This window comes from Heliangelus exortis, chromosome 8 (assembly GCF_036169615.1).
Source record: "Heliangelus exortis chromosome 8, bHelExo1.hap1, whole genome shotgun sequence".
Classification (NCBI taxonomy): domain Eukaryota; kingdom Metazoa; phylum Chordata; class Aves; order Apodiformes; family Trochilidae; genus Heliangelus; species Heliangelus exortis.
Genome location: NC_092429.1, coordinates 16,567,417 through 16,582,800, shown reverse-complemented (window position 1 = coordinate 16,582,800; position 15,384 = coordinate 16,567,417). Strand labels below are relative to the sequence as shown.

The following is a 15,384-nucleotide window of genomic DNA, read 5'->3' as shown; positions in this document are numbered from 1 at the left end:
TTTTCTACAATCTTCTGCTAGAGGTGGTTGGTTTCTCAGCAGCCACCACTGAGTCTGGAGCGTTAGTGTGAATTCACCTCCGTGGGAGAGACCTGTAACTGGCACTGTATGATCAGGAATATCCATCAGCCACCTGGGGGCAATAACATACTGAGTCAGTGGTGGTAAATCTCATAAAGCCCTGCAATAAGAAAATAAATTCAATTATGTTACTTAAAGAAAATACAGCTAAATATAAGGTATATTCTTCTTTTTCAGAGACTGGAAGATTAATGGCGTGGTATTATATTGCATTTGATACAGTGAAACAGTTTTTCACAGTTAAGGGAACAGAGACTTTAAAGGAATTGGTAATCTCACCTTTTGAAAGAAAATTTACCTACATTGTATTGGTTTTAAACAGAATCAAAGATAAGCAGAAGGTTTTATCTTTTAAAGGGTTCAGGTTTTTTAATGTAGAACAGAGAGAGTGTTAGAGAACACTTCCAAATAGCTCCCACTTGGAGTATTTTTGAGGCTGTGTACTTGGAGATCTTTTTCCAGCTGTTTTCCTCCTCATTGACTTTGCTTATGAAGGTATAAAGTTGCTGAAGTTGTTCTGTTTATGCATTAAAACACTGTATTTTTTGTGGCTTAGTAGTTATTTTATTGCAACAAACAGCCGCATGGATAGCAAATTTTATTTTGTTTCTAATAAAATACTATGGTAGAACAGATTGGCCATGAAAAAGTGGAATACCTGTTGTTATATGACTGTCTTTGTTATTAAAGTATGATGAAAGTGAGATACATAACAGACACCAAAAATTATATTTGCCTGGCATGTCATAAAATATTAACAGTGTAGTTGATTTTGGATAATTTCAAGTGGAATGTTAATCTGAAAACTGAAATAAAAACCTTCCCCTTCTGTTATATGGTAGGAAGATGAAAGAAAGGTTGTCAGTAATAGAAAGGAACTGATTGACTGTCATTTCATGGTCAGAGTCTTTAAAAAAATTATTTAAAAAGCATTTAAAAAAAAAAGTTGAAAGAAGTAGTACAAAAAATGGCAAAGAAAGACAATTAATAAAAAGTTAAATTGTTACAGATTACAATGATCTCCAACTGCACAGAATTTCTGGATGTCAAGTTAAGAACAAATGAAAAGAAAATCCTGAATGCTTTGAATAAAGATAAGGACAAAATAAGTATCAGGTATAAAAAATACATATGTTGAAAAAAAAAAAGTATCTTTTTAGCAATAACTATAGTGGATAGCAGAAAATATATATCTTTTCATGTATAGGTTTCCAATGGAGGGGAAGATAAAAACACGAGAAATGAAAATAAACTGGTAAAGATTCTATTGCCTAGTTACTACTTATTGAAAAGCTGTCATTTTACTGCTGTTGATAACTTGCATTAATGATGAATGCATTCTGCATTCTGTCATTCTGAATTTTCTTTTGTTTACCAGTAGAAACTTTTGTGTTCTTATACTTTGCCTGCAGTATGGCTTATATACTAAAATATTTTTTTTCCAGTCTTATTCAGGCTCAGCTAGGATGCATTCCTATTCAAGACTTCACTTTGACACAGGATACTGGCAGAATATTTAGAAATGGTTTAAGAGTTACTAGATGTATGGTAAAATTTAATCTTTTTTGTACACATAAATAATAACCTAACTTTATTTATTACAAGACAGTCTTATTTTTACAGGGTTATGTGACTTTCTGGCATCATGTAAGAACAACTTTTCAGCTTTATTAAACTCTTTGATTTTAGCAAAGTGTTTCAGGTGCAGACTTTGGGAAAATTCACTTCATGTGTCTAAACAGTTGGAAAAAATTGGTAGGTACTATTCAGAAATTATAAAAGTGTAATGTGATAGGAAATCAAAACTCTAATTAGCCAGCTATTTTCTGGGGCATCTGCTTACATAATTAAATGGGTCTCCTAAGTACTTGTTTGCTACAGCTGAGTACTGCAGTTGTCAGAATAGTCTGCTATGATAAAAGTAAAAGTAATCTAGTTAGTAACTTTCTTCAGGCTTTCAAAGTAGTTCAGAGTTGTTAATTTTTCTTAACATTCATCTTGGTATCTTGAATGTATTCCACACTTGTGATTGTCTGTCTCTGACTAGGCTATGCCTGCCTTCTTTTCCAAAGAGCTATCACTATAGGTCTTGTTACTCATTCATACACATGAAAGTCCTTTAATTTGTATTGGCATGAGTAGGAATCATGGAAAGCAAATAAATTTACTGTGCACAAGGTTCTCATACACAAGACTGTGAATGGTTTCTAATAATCTGCCTCCTGTCACTATATCCTGTTACTGGCTGGAAGCATAGACTTACCATAATTACTTGAAAACGTGTTTGGAAATTTTAGAGTCCTCTTCAATATCAAAATGTTAAGGGAACAGCATCACTTCCTGCCTTGATGTCTGATCTTACCATACCTTAATGGTTTTAGAATTAACTGCAGTGTTCTCTGTATTTCTTCTTTAAAGACACATGTACTCTGTACAGAACAGTATTTTACAGAGAGCTGCAAATGAGGGAATAGCTAAGCAGGAGATCCTGTGGTGCAGTACATTACAGCCTTGCCAGCTCAGGTGCAGAAGCTGTATTGCTTCATTCATGTGGGTTGGAAGCAAGGGACAGGGACAGGGCTTGTTGGCTTGTGAGCAGCACAGTACAGTGTGGGTGGAACCCATTTCCACTACTTCTGGATCTGTGCCCACAAGCACACGGTCATCTGCCTCATCTTCAGCATTTATATAGTGCTAGTGGGTTAGGATCACTGCAATAAACATGGTAGTGTAGACCCATCCTTTCCTGTACACTGTATGCAGTAGAAGAAAGCCAGCTATACTTTTTAATAATGTGTGCTATATGTACACATTCTGTCCTGTTTTCTCTTTTTTTTTTTCATTTTTTTCCCTATGCTGTCATTACCCTTGCAGCATCTGTTACAAAGAATTGCTAACTTCCAAATTTCCAGTTATTCTACTCACAAGCTCATGAGCCTACCACAGACAGTTTACTATTTTTCTGAATCAAAAATTGGACTTATGCCTATTTTATGATTTCTGATTCTTAACCTCTGTCATGCTATGGCTCCTAAGCCTATTCTTTGTCTTTATAAAATAAAATCAATTGCTTGAGTTCACAGAGATTTACGTACTATGTAACATTCAGAAATCCCTATTTTTAAAATCTTATCTCAGTATGTTAATTTTTGAATCTTAAAAGAGCCTTAAGAATCAGTATTTCCCTGATAAGAGTGACTTTTGTTTAACTGACATTTGTCCTTACTGAGACTGAGAAGCTGCTGGAATTTGTACTGAGTTTCTACAACTGTGGTATCTGCTTTCATTTTACCTGCTATAGTGCAGTTGTTGAGAATAATTTGAGATCATTGATTGTAATATAATAGCATAAAACTTAAATTTTTCACAGGTGTATCACTGTCAAATGCAATGGTAAATGCTGGGCTGACATCGTTTAAAAAAATAGAAGAGACAAATGCAAGGGAACTTGAACTGGTAATTTATTATTTAATATATGGATTCATATGAAGAGGAAAATACTGAGTACTAATACTGTTGCCAGTAAAAGCTGTATGGTTAATATATACCTGCTGTATGATTGTCAGCAAAACTGAGTGGGTTTAAATGGTTTATTTGTTTATAGTAGTGAATTAAAAAGAATGGAGTTACTGCTATTATTCCTTGAAAATGTGTATGGGTTTTTTTTTTACCAAATTTAATGTGGATGATTTCACTGAACTGGCTGGTTTTGGAAAGCAGGTGCTTAAGTATGTGGAATTTCATTATTAACATGGTTTGAAACAGAGGACAATAAGCATTTCCCTTTTAGGAGTGTTAGAAAAAAATAAAAGGGATTTGTATTTACAGTTTCTCTTGATGCACATTAATGATGAGAGTCTTGAATGTCCATTATTCATAGCTTTAGTTGAAATTAGTAGTAGACTGTAATTCTTCTGAATCATCTATATAGCACTTCTTATTTTAGGGAAGTTAGATTTTTACCCCAGATAAGGTCTTTGGCTTTGGGCTCCTTTTGTGAGGAAGGTGCTTTTCCAGTATTGTGAGGTGTAATGGATTTCTAAAGAAAAGGGGTGTTAGTTGGGTTTTCCTGTTTTGGCTTTAGGAATTACCTTTCTTTTTTCTGCCCCCTTTTGAAGTTTTCCTGACATTTATTTTGTTTTGACTAAAGCTAGGGCAACACAGAAGAGTCATCTCTTAAAAACTGAGTAGCTTGGTTTTGCAGTCATTGGCTCTTTCATTGGATGTTACCTGAACAGAAGTGTTAGCAATGTGAAAAACTATTGGAATTTTCTTTTGGCTATGTTGCTGTTTTGGAAAGCAAAGAACCAGGAGTGGTTTGTTAAGAGCATACTTGGGTGGCTTTGATTCCTTGGATTTACATTTATGTTGGCACGTGTGATTAGCTGAGTGTATCAGAAATTATATCTTTGCAGATTTTAAACAGACATCCTCCTTTTGGAAACCAGATAAAAGAATCTGTTTTGTACCTTCCAAAATATGAACTTGACATTGAACAGGTAAATGCTTCTCTATTTATTGTACATTTTCATGCTGATACTATTACATGAAAGAGCAAATAATGACTTAAAGAATTTTTGAGCCGTTGCTGATAGAACATGGCACAATACTGTGGCCTTCTTCCGCCTTGTTAGGTATAATCAAACTTTTAAATCTTTAAAGAATTCCTCAGAATAAACATTCCCTGTAATACACTGGCATCTGACACTCATTATTAGCATTTTATGTTCCAGATGCAAACCTGTATATTCCACATTTTAGCATTCTGTGTGAGCCTGAGAGGTCTGTTCTGTATTGAATACAAACAAACCTAAGACAGAAAACCATCCATATGAAACTTACCGAAGCTTTAACTCATGTTTATTCTCTGTGTGCCACTTAGGAATATAGAGAAATGGTAAATTATTGCATCAGCAGGAAGGGTGCTGTTCCATGTGCAATGAAGAGCTCTGCAGTTCTGATATGCATTCTGTCTTTAAAAATGTCACATAGCCACCCTGCCTTTCTAAAACACAAACTTTAAAAAATAGCCTTGCAGTTTCTTGTTAAATCGGTACAAATGGAGACACCCTTGAAGTTAAAAACTCAGTAAATATGTGGAAATACTATTATACAGATAATCAGTTCTATTTTAGTGTTTCGTGTCATGAAATCATCACTAGACAACCTATAAAGTTATTCACAGAAGAAAGATTTAACAATTATAAATATATAGAGAATTCGTGGGATGCCAAAATGTACTTATTTTTCTCCATGCATCGTTTTCTTTGCATTGAACAGAGGAGAATTTTTCAAGCACTTAATGTAGACTGTCTTTTTATTCTAAATTCTTCAGCAAATTTAGGATATTCAGCTGAGCAAGGTATAATAGTGTCTCAGAACCACAAATAAAAATTGCTCTACAAATTGAAATTTCTTGAATTGAGCTTTTGTGCTTGTATCAAAACCTCAATATTTATGGAAGGGCATGTAGTTTACTTTGCATATTTTAGCAATTATGTCTCCTATATAATTTTTCCTAGCTTCCAAAGTACAGTGATACATTGGCTGAAATCTTAGTAACCATCAAATTAACAAACTATGAGCAGCTACAGACGAAGAGAACAGCGACAGACTTTCACTGTGTGACATTGGTCATGGGAGATGCTGACAACCAAGTCATTTTTAATCAGAAAATTATGTATGTATTATCAGGTTCTTTTGCCTCACATGTTTCAAGGGTGTTGGCTTGTAGTCCTTTCTGTGACTTGCAGCTTTTGCAATGCTGTCTACTGATGCAAGTGGCACAAAACTATTCTCTATCCTACAGGGATTAAGACATTTAAAATACTGCACAAGATTAAAAAAACCCCAAATATGCCAGTGTGCTTATCAGTATGGAAAGTATGTGGAAATATCTCCAACACTGATGTCATGTTATGGACATAATAATAATAATAATTTCTATAAAAATAGAAACTATTTAAAATACCTATTAAAAGATAAATTATAAAGTTGTTACTCTTGTTAGCTATATCTCTTTATTTGTATTGTTTTGTCAGAATTCTTTTTCATTCAGAGATAGAATTAGACTTTTCAGTTGGCTAAGATAAGCTTGGAGCAAATGGGAAAAGAGAAGCAAAGTCTTCTCCAACTGTGACATTCACACAAGTTCTTGCCAAGGTCTGGCACTTCTGACAGAGCTGAAACTGATCTGCAGGATCCTGGGTCTCTTCAGACCAGAAGTCATGTTACTGGAAGGTTACTCTTAAGTCATTTATCAAGCAAAATGCAAGAACTAAGACCAAATAAGGGCTCTTTCATTTGTTTATAGGTGATTTAGTATACAGTTTTGTTTTCATTGCCCATACCTAACAGAACTTTACTGATACATTACAGGGATTCTGTGCTACTGAAATCTGGAAACTGGACAAAGAAAATTGAAGTGAAAAGAGCTCTTAAATCAGAGGACATTAGTATAAATTTAATTAGTTCTGACTATGGTAGGTCAAGTGATATGCTTTTAATTTAAAAACTGCAGAATATTTTTAAATTAGTAAAAACTCTCTAGCAGGCCCAGAATACAACAGCACTAACTGCTCAGGAAACAAAATCATGTTACCTGTTTTTTACTGGGTTGAGTATTACATAACAGTCCTGATTATGTATCTGTTTGTTTCATTTACTAGAATATTAATGGGGAATGGGGAAACATCAAAAACATTACTAGAAGATAGAATTTTGCTCTGTTGATACAGATTAAGATACTCCTTTGCACTTTGCCTTCAAGATGAATTAACTCCCAGTAGGGATAACCTATCAGCTTGATAGGTTAGTTATGCTTGGAAGAGCTGTCTGTGTCAATGGTTGGGTTTTGCATTGTGATAAAAAAGTGTTAGATACGGGTACATCACTTCAGTAGCAAGAACTTTCTACAGTGGAAAATTCTGTGTGGTAATGTGTGTTTATTTAAAAAGTGGTGTGTCCCCCAGTCTCAGTTTCCACAAAACTGGAACTGAAGCAGCACATGAGGAGAAACAGTGGTGACTTTGAAACAAAGAACTTTGAAATACAATTTAAAAATAGACTGGCTGTATTACATTCTATCCTCATGTCCCACCTGTAATGAAGGTTGCTGTGTGCAAGATTAACTGAATTGTGTTTGGTCCATCCATGATAAACATTGAATATTGAGACTATTACAATAAATCAAGCCTGGAAAAATCTGTATTACTATGGCTAAACCTGTGACTTAGGAAAAGGGAGGAGTTTCTGACCAAATCAAGATAAAGAAAAAACTGTCTTTTATTCCTAGTTGTCTATCTACATGTTGTTCAGTAACATGTTCATCTACATGTTCAGTAAAACTCAACACAGCAGCTGATTTATCTGAAATTGGTAACTGTGAAGTTAGACCAAAAGCAGGACTTGGTAGTTTCTACTTACTGTAAAGACTGCTTCTGTTTCAGACTTGAAGGAAATATTCTTTAAAAGCATGTCTGGTTTTCCCAGCAACCTTTGCCTAATGAAAGACAAAAATACTATTTTTGCAAATGCTGTCTCTCATAGTCTGAGATGAGTCTTGGTTTAATTAGAACCAGAACTGCTATGAGCAGTCAACTTCAAAAGTACCATCAACATACTCATTTTACACCCTTACCAATACTGAGCTGCTGATAGTCCTGTAACACTGATAGACTGTAGTACAATTTTAAAGTTACAATTATGTTGGCAGTGCAAAGCCACAGATAAAGGTAGTTTTATAACATCTCAGAAAAAAATCTGTTAAAGGGGCTGATTCTGTTACTCCTCTAGTAACCATGTCTTTAAGTCTGCAAATGTTTCAGCTTTTAAATCCGAATCATAACAAAACCATTTATTGCCAGGCTTTTAATGGTGCTTTTCCATATCTTTTAATAGTGTTAATACATTCTTAAACACTTTAGAATACTGAAGGTAATCAGAGGTTTAGAAACAGCTTGTAGTATTTTAAAATATTTTTTCTTTTTTCTTCAAAGTTGGTCTTGATGTACAACAAGTATATACAGTCTCTTACTTAACACGGAAACCAGTGGGAAGTAAAATGGTTACAAATCCAAACCTGAAAGCTCAGTCTTCACTTGGTACATGTTATAACTCGCCACAGTGTCTGCCAGCAGCAAAAGAAGATACAGGTAAATGGTCAGATCACAAGGTCTGGCTACGACCAAACTTAACGGAAAATTTAATTCTGTTTTCAATAGAGAGCTAGAGCTTTTATTTATTTGTACTGTTTTTTTCTCAAGTATAATAAATATACAATGCTACTGCTTCTGTTGTCCAGTACTACAGTGTAATTCTTCAATGAACTTGCAAGTAAGAAAATTCATTTGGTTTCTGATATTACTGTTTGAATTTGAGAATCTGCTTGATTGATTGATTAATTTATTTTCAATTATGTTGTTTAAGTATCCTGAAGTTTTGTTGAAGGCTAGTGACCCTAGTGACCAAAATATCTTGTATCCTGTCTTTCACTGCATCAAGTAATCTCTCAGCAATACAAATTAAGTTAAAAAGGAGCATTTCTGTATTACATTGACCTAGGAGGCAGATCTAAAGTAGATATTAATTACAAGAAATACGGAAACAGAGAATGCAACCATCGCTGTAAAAATAAAGATGTGTGTGGACATGACTGCTGTGAGTTTCATTAAATCTGTTTGTGTTACTTTTAGACATATAATTTAGAATATCTTCATTTATACCAATAGTTATTAACAGAAGTAATATAGGCAAGAGAATCAGGCCTGGCTTGTTGCTATGTTAGTCATAAAGTAAGATGCTTTATCAATAGGGCTCTTACAGGCACTACAATAATATTTTTCAAAATGTATAGCATATGATTTAAAAGCAATGTCATATAAATATTGGTGTGATAAATCTTTTAATTAGTGGATTAGATCTTTTTAGGATCTTTTAATAAAAGGGTATTAAGCTTAAGTGTCAAAGTTTCCATTGATCTGGAAAGAATTAGATTTATCCCTTCTAAACTCATCTGAAGGTTATTTTAATTCCTTTTTCTCAGGTAAAACTGGAGTACCTCCAAAGTCTGAGATGAACGGAAATTCAGAGTTTTCTTTGTACTTGGCTGATTTAAGGAGCAGGAACTCAATTTCATCTGTACCCCCAGTAAAACGGTTAAAGGTTCATTTAAACCAGTCAGCCATTAAGCAGATTTACTTCAGTCTATTATGTATTTATATATATTTTTTGCAGAGATAATTTTATATCTGAATATGGACATTCAGGTTTGTCTTTTCTGTGTGGAATGAAAAAAGCAAATACAAAGGTCCCAAAGGACCAGGAAGCTTTGAGAAGTTCTGCTGCTGTTTGGAATGCTTCCTGTGATCCACTTCTGTGCAAGCACTTCCTGTGCCTGTACTCTTGGTTTTTACTTTAATGGCACTTGATAGATTGTGGTGGGTGAGGTACAGAGGCATCATTGTAAGGTACTGTACTGTGACTTGGGTTTGGCAAAATATGACCTGAATGAAAGCAAAGAGTGGTATTTATCAGAGTAATGCTGCTAAGATTTTTTGCATTAACAGTTAGATCCACTTGTTTATAAGAAAATCAACCATGTTAGTTTCTAACCACTGAAAGATTTCATGGCTTGCACTTCATCCCTTTGACTGTAGTGTTGAAGTGGTTCTTTCTACAACAAGAATGGCATTCAAATTATGGGAGTATTTTATTTCCATCCCACAGTGTTGTTTGCTTCTTGGTTTGCAATAGACACTTAGCTTACAGCTAACACAGATGAGAGTAAGCAATAACCAGTCTGACTTTGCCAAGGTACTTGGTTACTCCACTACAAGCATGTAATTAAAACCTTTTTAACTGATTGCATTGGATAAGCAGACATCAGAAAGATTTTATACGTGATCTTTAAGAATTATGCCAACTTGGTACACTATTAATCATCTCAGTAAGACTTCTAAAAACATTTTCAATATGTTTATATTTTACCAGTTACAGTAATCTGTTTTTCTTTAGATGCAGATGCTAAATCAAGCTCAAAATGTGGATCTCAAAAAATTTAGTTTTACACCCAAATCTTTGTTGCCACCATTGCCAAGGTACTGATTAATATAAGGTCTTATTTTAGGTAGCATGTTAAGTTCTAACAATTAAAAACTATTTTCTGAATAAAATTATTTAGCAGCTCTCAATAACTGTTTTACTGACGTGTTACTGTTTATTTTTTTCAATAGGTCTGGGAGTAAACAGTTGTCTTCATCACCTTCAGTGGACCAGGTAGATCATGTCAATAGTTCAGGAGGATCTCAGAAACAACTGCAACCCTCGAATTATGGAAGTAACAGTAAGTTATTGCTAATATTTGAAATTATGATTTTCACTGGTTTTGAGTATTCTTGTGAATTCAAACTTGCTGTAATCACTGGAGCAACCAGCTTAGCCTTATAGAACACTGAATGTATAGGGAAATATTGTGGGCTTAATTGGCTTTTTTATATCGGTAAGAATTTCTAATCTTGATCTAAGTATCTAAATGTACTTTTATATAAAACAGTAATAAATTAAACAGGCAAATATATAAGAGTCCAAATCTATAAATACTTCCTGGAAGGTCTGACTGTAATGTATTTCTACTGAAACTACTTCTAATACAAGAGGTATTTTATCCCTATATCTATAAATTTTCTTCTTCTGCCTTTCTGATGGAGGAAGTTAGTGAAATATAAGCTTCTGTTTGGCTGTTGACAAAATGTGACCATTCAGGAACTGAATTCATAACTAGTAAAACATCTCTATCTGGAAAATAATTCTTTCTGTTTCACTTCCACTGGAAACACCAGAAATGTTTTTATGTTTGGAGTTAAGTGACCAATCTTTGTTATCCACTACAGCTGTGGTGTTCTCCTCACTGCATTCCTTTTGCAGCTGTGTCTGCTGATACCAGATTGATGTGAATCAGGTTTTGATTAATTTGCCAAATAAATAGCAGCTCCAGTGTTGAGGCCATACACACCAGTGCCTGTGAAACAGGAGTTTTGATCTGAGCCTGTGCTGCTCTTCCTCTGTGGAAAGAGGGAACTGGATTAGGATTTCGTAGTCATATTGGGGCTATGACAACAAAGTGATGATTCCAGCACTGTCTGACACTGGCAGAGTAAAGGTAGAACATAGAACAGTTTTTGCTGTACTTGTTTATTAGGTACATATTACAGCTTTGTCTTGGAAACACTCAGTGTTTGGAAGTAAGAAGAACCAAGAGACAATGGCATAAAAAACAACAACAACAAAAAAAATCACAAATTCCAAACCAAACAGAATATTAAGGAATCTTTACTGCATAACTTGCCTGATACAGATAAAAGAAAATCTTGTTTTTCAGATGCTTTGGGTGTCAACTTTGCAATGAGAGAGGATGTTTGGGATGATATTGATGATGAGAATTTAGTATTTGCTAGCAACTTTACCAGCAGAGAATTAGGTAAGGTTATTTTAACACACTTCTTTGTTTTCTATTTACAAATTATTTCATAGGCCATTATTTGAGAATAATTCATTGTAATATACAATGGAGAGAACATCTTAAAATTTTGGTTATTTACTTCACCACCAAGTTTGTTGCTATATTTTGAATGACACCTATATTAAGACTAATCTAATGCAGAAGGGAGCGTTGAGGAAGTCATAATTAAAAAATGCTATGGATGGCCTGCAACTGCATATTTGTTACTGTATCTGACTGCTTATCTCTGTTTGTCTTTATATTAGCCCAAAACCCATGGAAGAAATATTTCAAATGTTAAGACATCTGAATAATTGTAAAACTATTATTTACTGAATAATGTAGAATATTTACAAGGGGGTTTGGCTGTTCTGTGGCTCTGTTTTATTCTTACATGGAAATACCTGCCTTCAAATTCCAGATGAGTGTGAACCACTTTGCCAGTATACAAGAAGCAAAGCCATGAATGACTTTTCAGAAGAGTAAGCATTATATAAGTTATTACAATTTTATTCAATTAAAAATACTTTCTGTATTGCATATGGATCTATAAAATCAAATGGATAGAAGGTTGTTCACTCACAAAAGGGAAACTTCAACTTTCATATATGTATTATTGAATTATTTGATTTTTTTCTAAAGTGTGGAGGGAAATAAATAGAAAATCCTAAACTGAAAAGTAAAACAATTTTGCACTTCTGTAAAAATAGTTAAATTATTCAACTTGATATTTTCAGTTCATGCACATTACAAGATAGGACCAATATTCAGAACTCAGTTATTTCTGTGGTTAATAGCACATCAAAGGAGAATATGTCTGTACAGAGTGGAAATGTAGATGTGGTAAGTAAAAACATTTCAATAACAATTTCCTATAATTAGAGTACTTTGTTTATAAATTTATCTAACTTCTGAATTTGTTTGGAAATACTGAATTTCTAAGTCTTTCCTTGTTATCAAAACACACATGCATCCTGTGTTCATGTGTGATATTCATGATCCAAAAAACTGGGACTTGAATTTACATCATATAACAAGAGTTCAAAACTATTTACTCAGATTGTGATTTTGCAAGTCATCCAAATAATATAATTATATTTATCATGTGCTTGGTCCTTGTGAAATACCCTAAAATCAGTACAAATATCTGTACTACATACTACAACAACAACAATCTGGCAGTTTCTCTTTTGGTTAGTATTTTAACCATATGTGTTTTTCAATATTTACACTGCAGTTGAATTTTCAAGCAAAAAAGCATTCAGATCTTTCAGAAGAGATGAAAAACATAGAGTGTTCTTCGATCTCAAAAATAATCCCAGACTCTTCTAAATTCACTAGGAAAGAGGATTTTTTTGTTTTCACTAAAGAGCAGGAAACAGAATTGGACCCCAGGTAATAAAAGTTGTGTGTGATTTTTGTTGTTGTTGCCTCAGTATTCCAGTGCTTAGTTCTTTGTGGAACATAGATTGTTTGGTGATGTGTTAATTTATAACATTAATTTTAAAAATATGAATATTCACAATAATAGTAGCAATTAACTTTTCTTAGAAAGGCAAGTACTTTAAAATTATTTTGCTTGTCTTGCTGTCTCATGACTATGCCTTGTGTATCGTTCCTGATTTCATAGGTTTTGATGTACTATACCTAATTTAATTATTTTGCTGCTTAATCTTCATTAGATATCTTCCTGATGGTGAAATCAATGATTTCAAGCCCTTTCTTGGAATATTTGATGGCATTCTGTAAAACATATAAAGAAAATACATTGCAGGTGCTGGGGAAAAGAAGTTACAGTTATTTTTACAGAGTGAAGCCTTCAAATCCAGTTAAGAGAATTTGATTTTTGTTGTATAACTATTTAACAATAGCTAGATTGAAGCATAGAGTAAATAATAACAAAATTGATGTCTAATTTAAGGAATTCTAGGTATATTATCTTATTTTTCAAAGTGCTTAAATTATTGTTTGTTGACCTTGCTGTTTTCAGGTTTACAGTTAAAAATATTGGAATGTATCAAAGGGGAATAGTTCTGAAACTGAGAGCACTTGTATTCGTGAAATAAAAATCACATTTAGGAAAGTAAGCTGTTTATTACATGCCTGGCTCACAAATGTTCTTTAAATTAATTAAATACTCTATTCTCAGAAATTTCTTACTTCTTTGTGGTTTTGTCTTTCATTTTCTCTAATGCTGAGTTTTTCATAGACCTCATTCTCTATAGTAACCAGTTGTAAAAAGTTGTAAAATGTCTTTAAACAATATTTATTCTAAGATTGTGTTTGGCTGTTCACGTGACTCCTGAGGTCATTAGATGTCCATTTATGCATCCCAGTATAGATTTAGGCAACCAAGCCTTGCATTTGGGTATCTTCTTGTGCCTCTAGTGTTTGAACAGTAGACCTTGCAAGTTCAATAGTTAGAAAGATATGTGATATTGCCTAAAAGAGTGTTCATTTTCACTGTTAATTAATAAAAATATGTGGAATTAAAATGTTAAAATCCCATGGAACCTTAGCTGTCTGTTCCTGCAACATTGTTTCTGGTGCAGTGGAATGCAGCCAGGTTTTGCTGGGCTACCTGGTTGTGTTTTTCTCAGCCAGTAACATTTTCTTGACTCCAGTTTTCCTTAAATTTTTGACTGACTTCCTGGTATAATGCTCCACATGGAAGAATGGCCTAGCACAAGGAACCTCATCACTCACAACTTGCTAAGTTTTTAGCTGTACATTCCAGCAGGTCCAAGCTTGTAATTCAATTTGCTGTACCTCAAATATTTAATTGCATCTGGAAGTTAGTATGTCAGCTCTCATTTTGTCTCCTTTTTTTTTTTTTTTTAAATTACATTTCCAAACTGAGGTAACTCAGAATTACTATAGTGCTGCCTGTTTAGCCCAGCAGTCCTAATCACATACATCCTAGTCATATCCCAGTTCTGTGTTAGGGTGAGATTCAAGAATGCAGAGTGACAAATGTTATTTTAGGTGAGAACCTTTCCTCAGATCCATCTACCACTGGTCTTCCGTATAGAGATGTTTCAGGTCTTCTAGAACATCTAAAATGGTACTTTCTGCTGATGTTCAAGCATTTGACTCTCTCTCCCTGCTGCCTGAAATACCTAGATTTTTTTTCCAATTTATCGTTCATATTTAACATAGCATTCTTTAGTAGCTTTTGTATTCTGCCTTCCTCTTGGATTTTAGCTTGCAACAACTATTTAAGCTGTTCCTCACTTTCTCCAAGATTGATAAAAGCTTTTACAGAGCAACACAAAGTTGAATTTCAAACATGAAAAACAGGAGAACAAGAGAGGAAGAAAACAATTAATATAATCTCCCCTTAATATAATTTATATCTTTTATATAATCTTGAGATTATACAACTTGCAACTTGCCAAAACCTTACTTATCTGCTGGTTGCTCAGGTCTTGCATATAAAGCCAGGCACACTCTTGATGGCAGATGTTGCACATTTTCCTGCTAATCTGTATGAAACTCCTAAGGGTTCTGAACTGTGAGGCAGTGACTGTACTGGAAGTTAAATATGCTTAGGTCATCATAAAAATTAGTATGATAAGCTTCTGTTTATTTATTTGCACGAAGGATGAATCCTTCTGAGGTTTTTTGGCCCAGTTTCTTGAAGGTATATTTACATTTTTGTGCCAAAAATGTTGGTAGTTTATGTAATGTCTAGAAAATAAATTACATTCTTGACAGTTTTGTTTAATGTTTTATATAGTCTGAATGAAACCACTTGCTTTTACTTTGTATTATATTTAGACTACTACTCCAAAGAAAATTATTCT

At 33.8% G+C, this 15,384-nt stretch overlaps 1 protein-coding gene across 10 annotated transcripts in view; it reads left to right on the top strand.

Annotated features, from left to right (window-relative positions):
- The window catches only part of HFM1 (helicase for meiosis 1), a 33,128-nt gene extending 19,398 nt beyond the window's left edge, over window positions 1-13,730 (top strand). For 4 of the 10 annotated variants that reach the window (XM_071750684.1, XM_071750687.1, XM_071750686.1 and 1 more), the window contains 19 exons: window positions 259-350; window positions 1,091-1,197; window positions 1,289-1,336; window positions 1,527-1,624; window positions 1,705-1,836; window positions 3,452-3,537; window positions 4,497-4,580; window positions 5,604-5,761; window positions 6,460-6,563; window positions 8,079-8,234; window positions 8,644-8,739; window positions 9,125-9,243; window positions 10,096-10,178; window positions 10,314-10,423; window positions 11,459-11,557; window positions 12,000-12,060; window positions 12,316-12,421; window positions 12,816-12,973; window positions 13,261-13,730. In XM_071750684.1, the coding sequence (XP_071606785.1) occupies window positions 259-350; window positions 1,091-1,197; window positions 1,289-1,336; window positions 1,527-1,624; window positions 1,705-1,836; window positions 3,452-3,537; window positions 4,497-4,580; window positions 5,604-5,761; window positions 6,460-6,563; window positions 8,079-8,234; window positions 8,644-8,739; window positions 9,125-9,243; window positions 10,096-10,178; window positions 10,314-10,423; window positions 11,459-11,557; window positions 12,000-12,060; window positions 12,316-12,421; window positions 12,816-12,973; window positions 13,261-13,327 (1,964 nt within the window). In that variant the 3' untranslated portion in view covers window positions 13,328-13,730. Of the gene's footprint in view, window positions 1-258; window positions 351-1,090; window positions 1,198-1,288; window positions 1,337-1,526; window positions 1,625-1,704; window positions 1,837-3,451; window positions 3,538-4,496; window positions 4,581-5,603; window positions 5,762-6,459; window positions 6,564-8,078; window positions 8,235-8,643; window positions 8,740-9,124; window positions 9,244-10,095; window positions 10,179-10,313; window positions 10,424-11,458; window positions 11,558-11,999; window positions 12,061-12,315; window positions 12,422-12,815; window positions 12,974-13,260 lie in introns of those variants that run through there. The other 6 variants (XM_071750683.1, XM_071750685.1, XM_071750688.1 and 3 more) reach the window with 6 other exon arrangements.
- The last annotated feature ends 1,654 nt before the right edge of the window (window positions 13,731-15,384 follow it).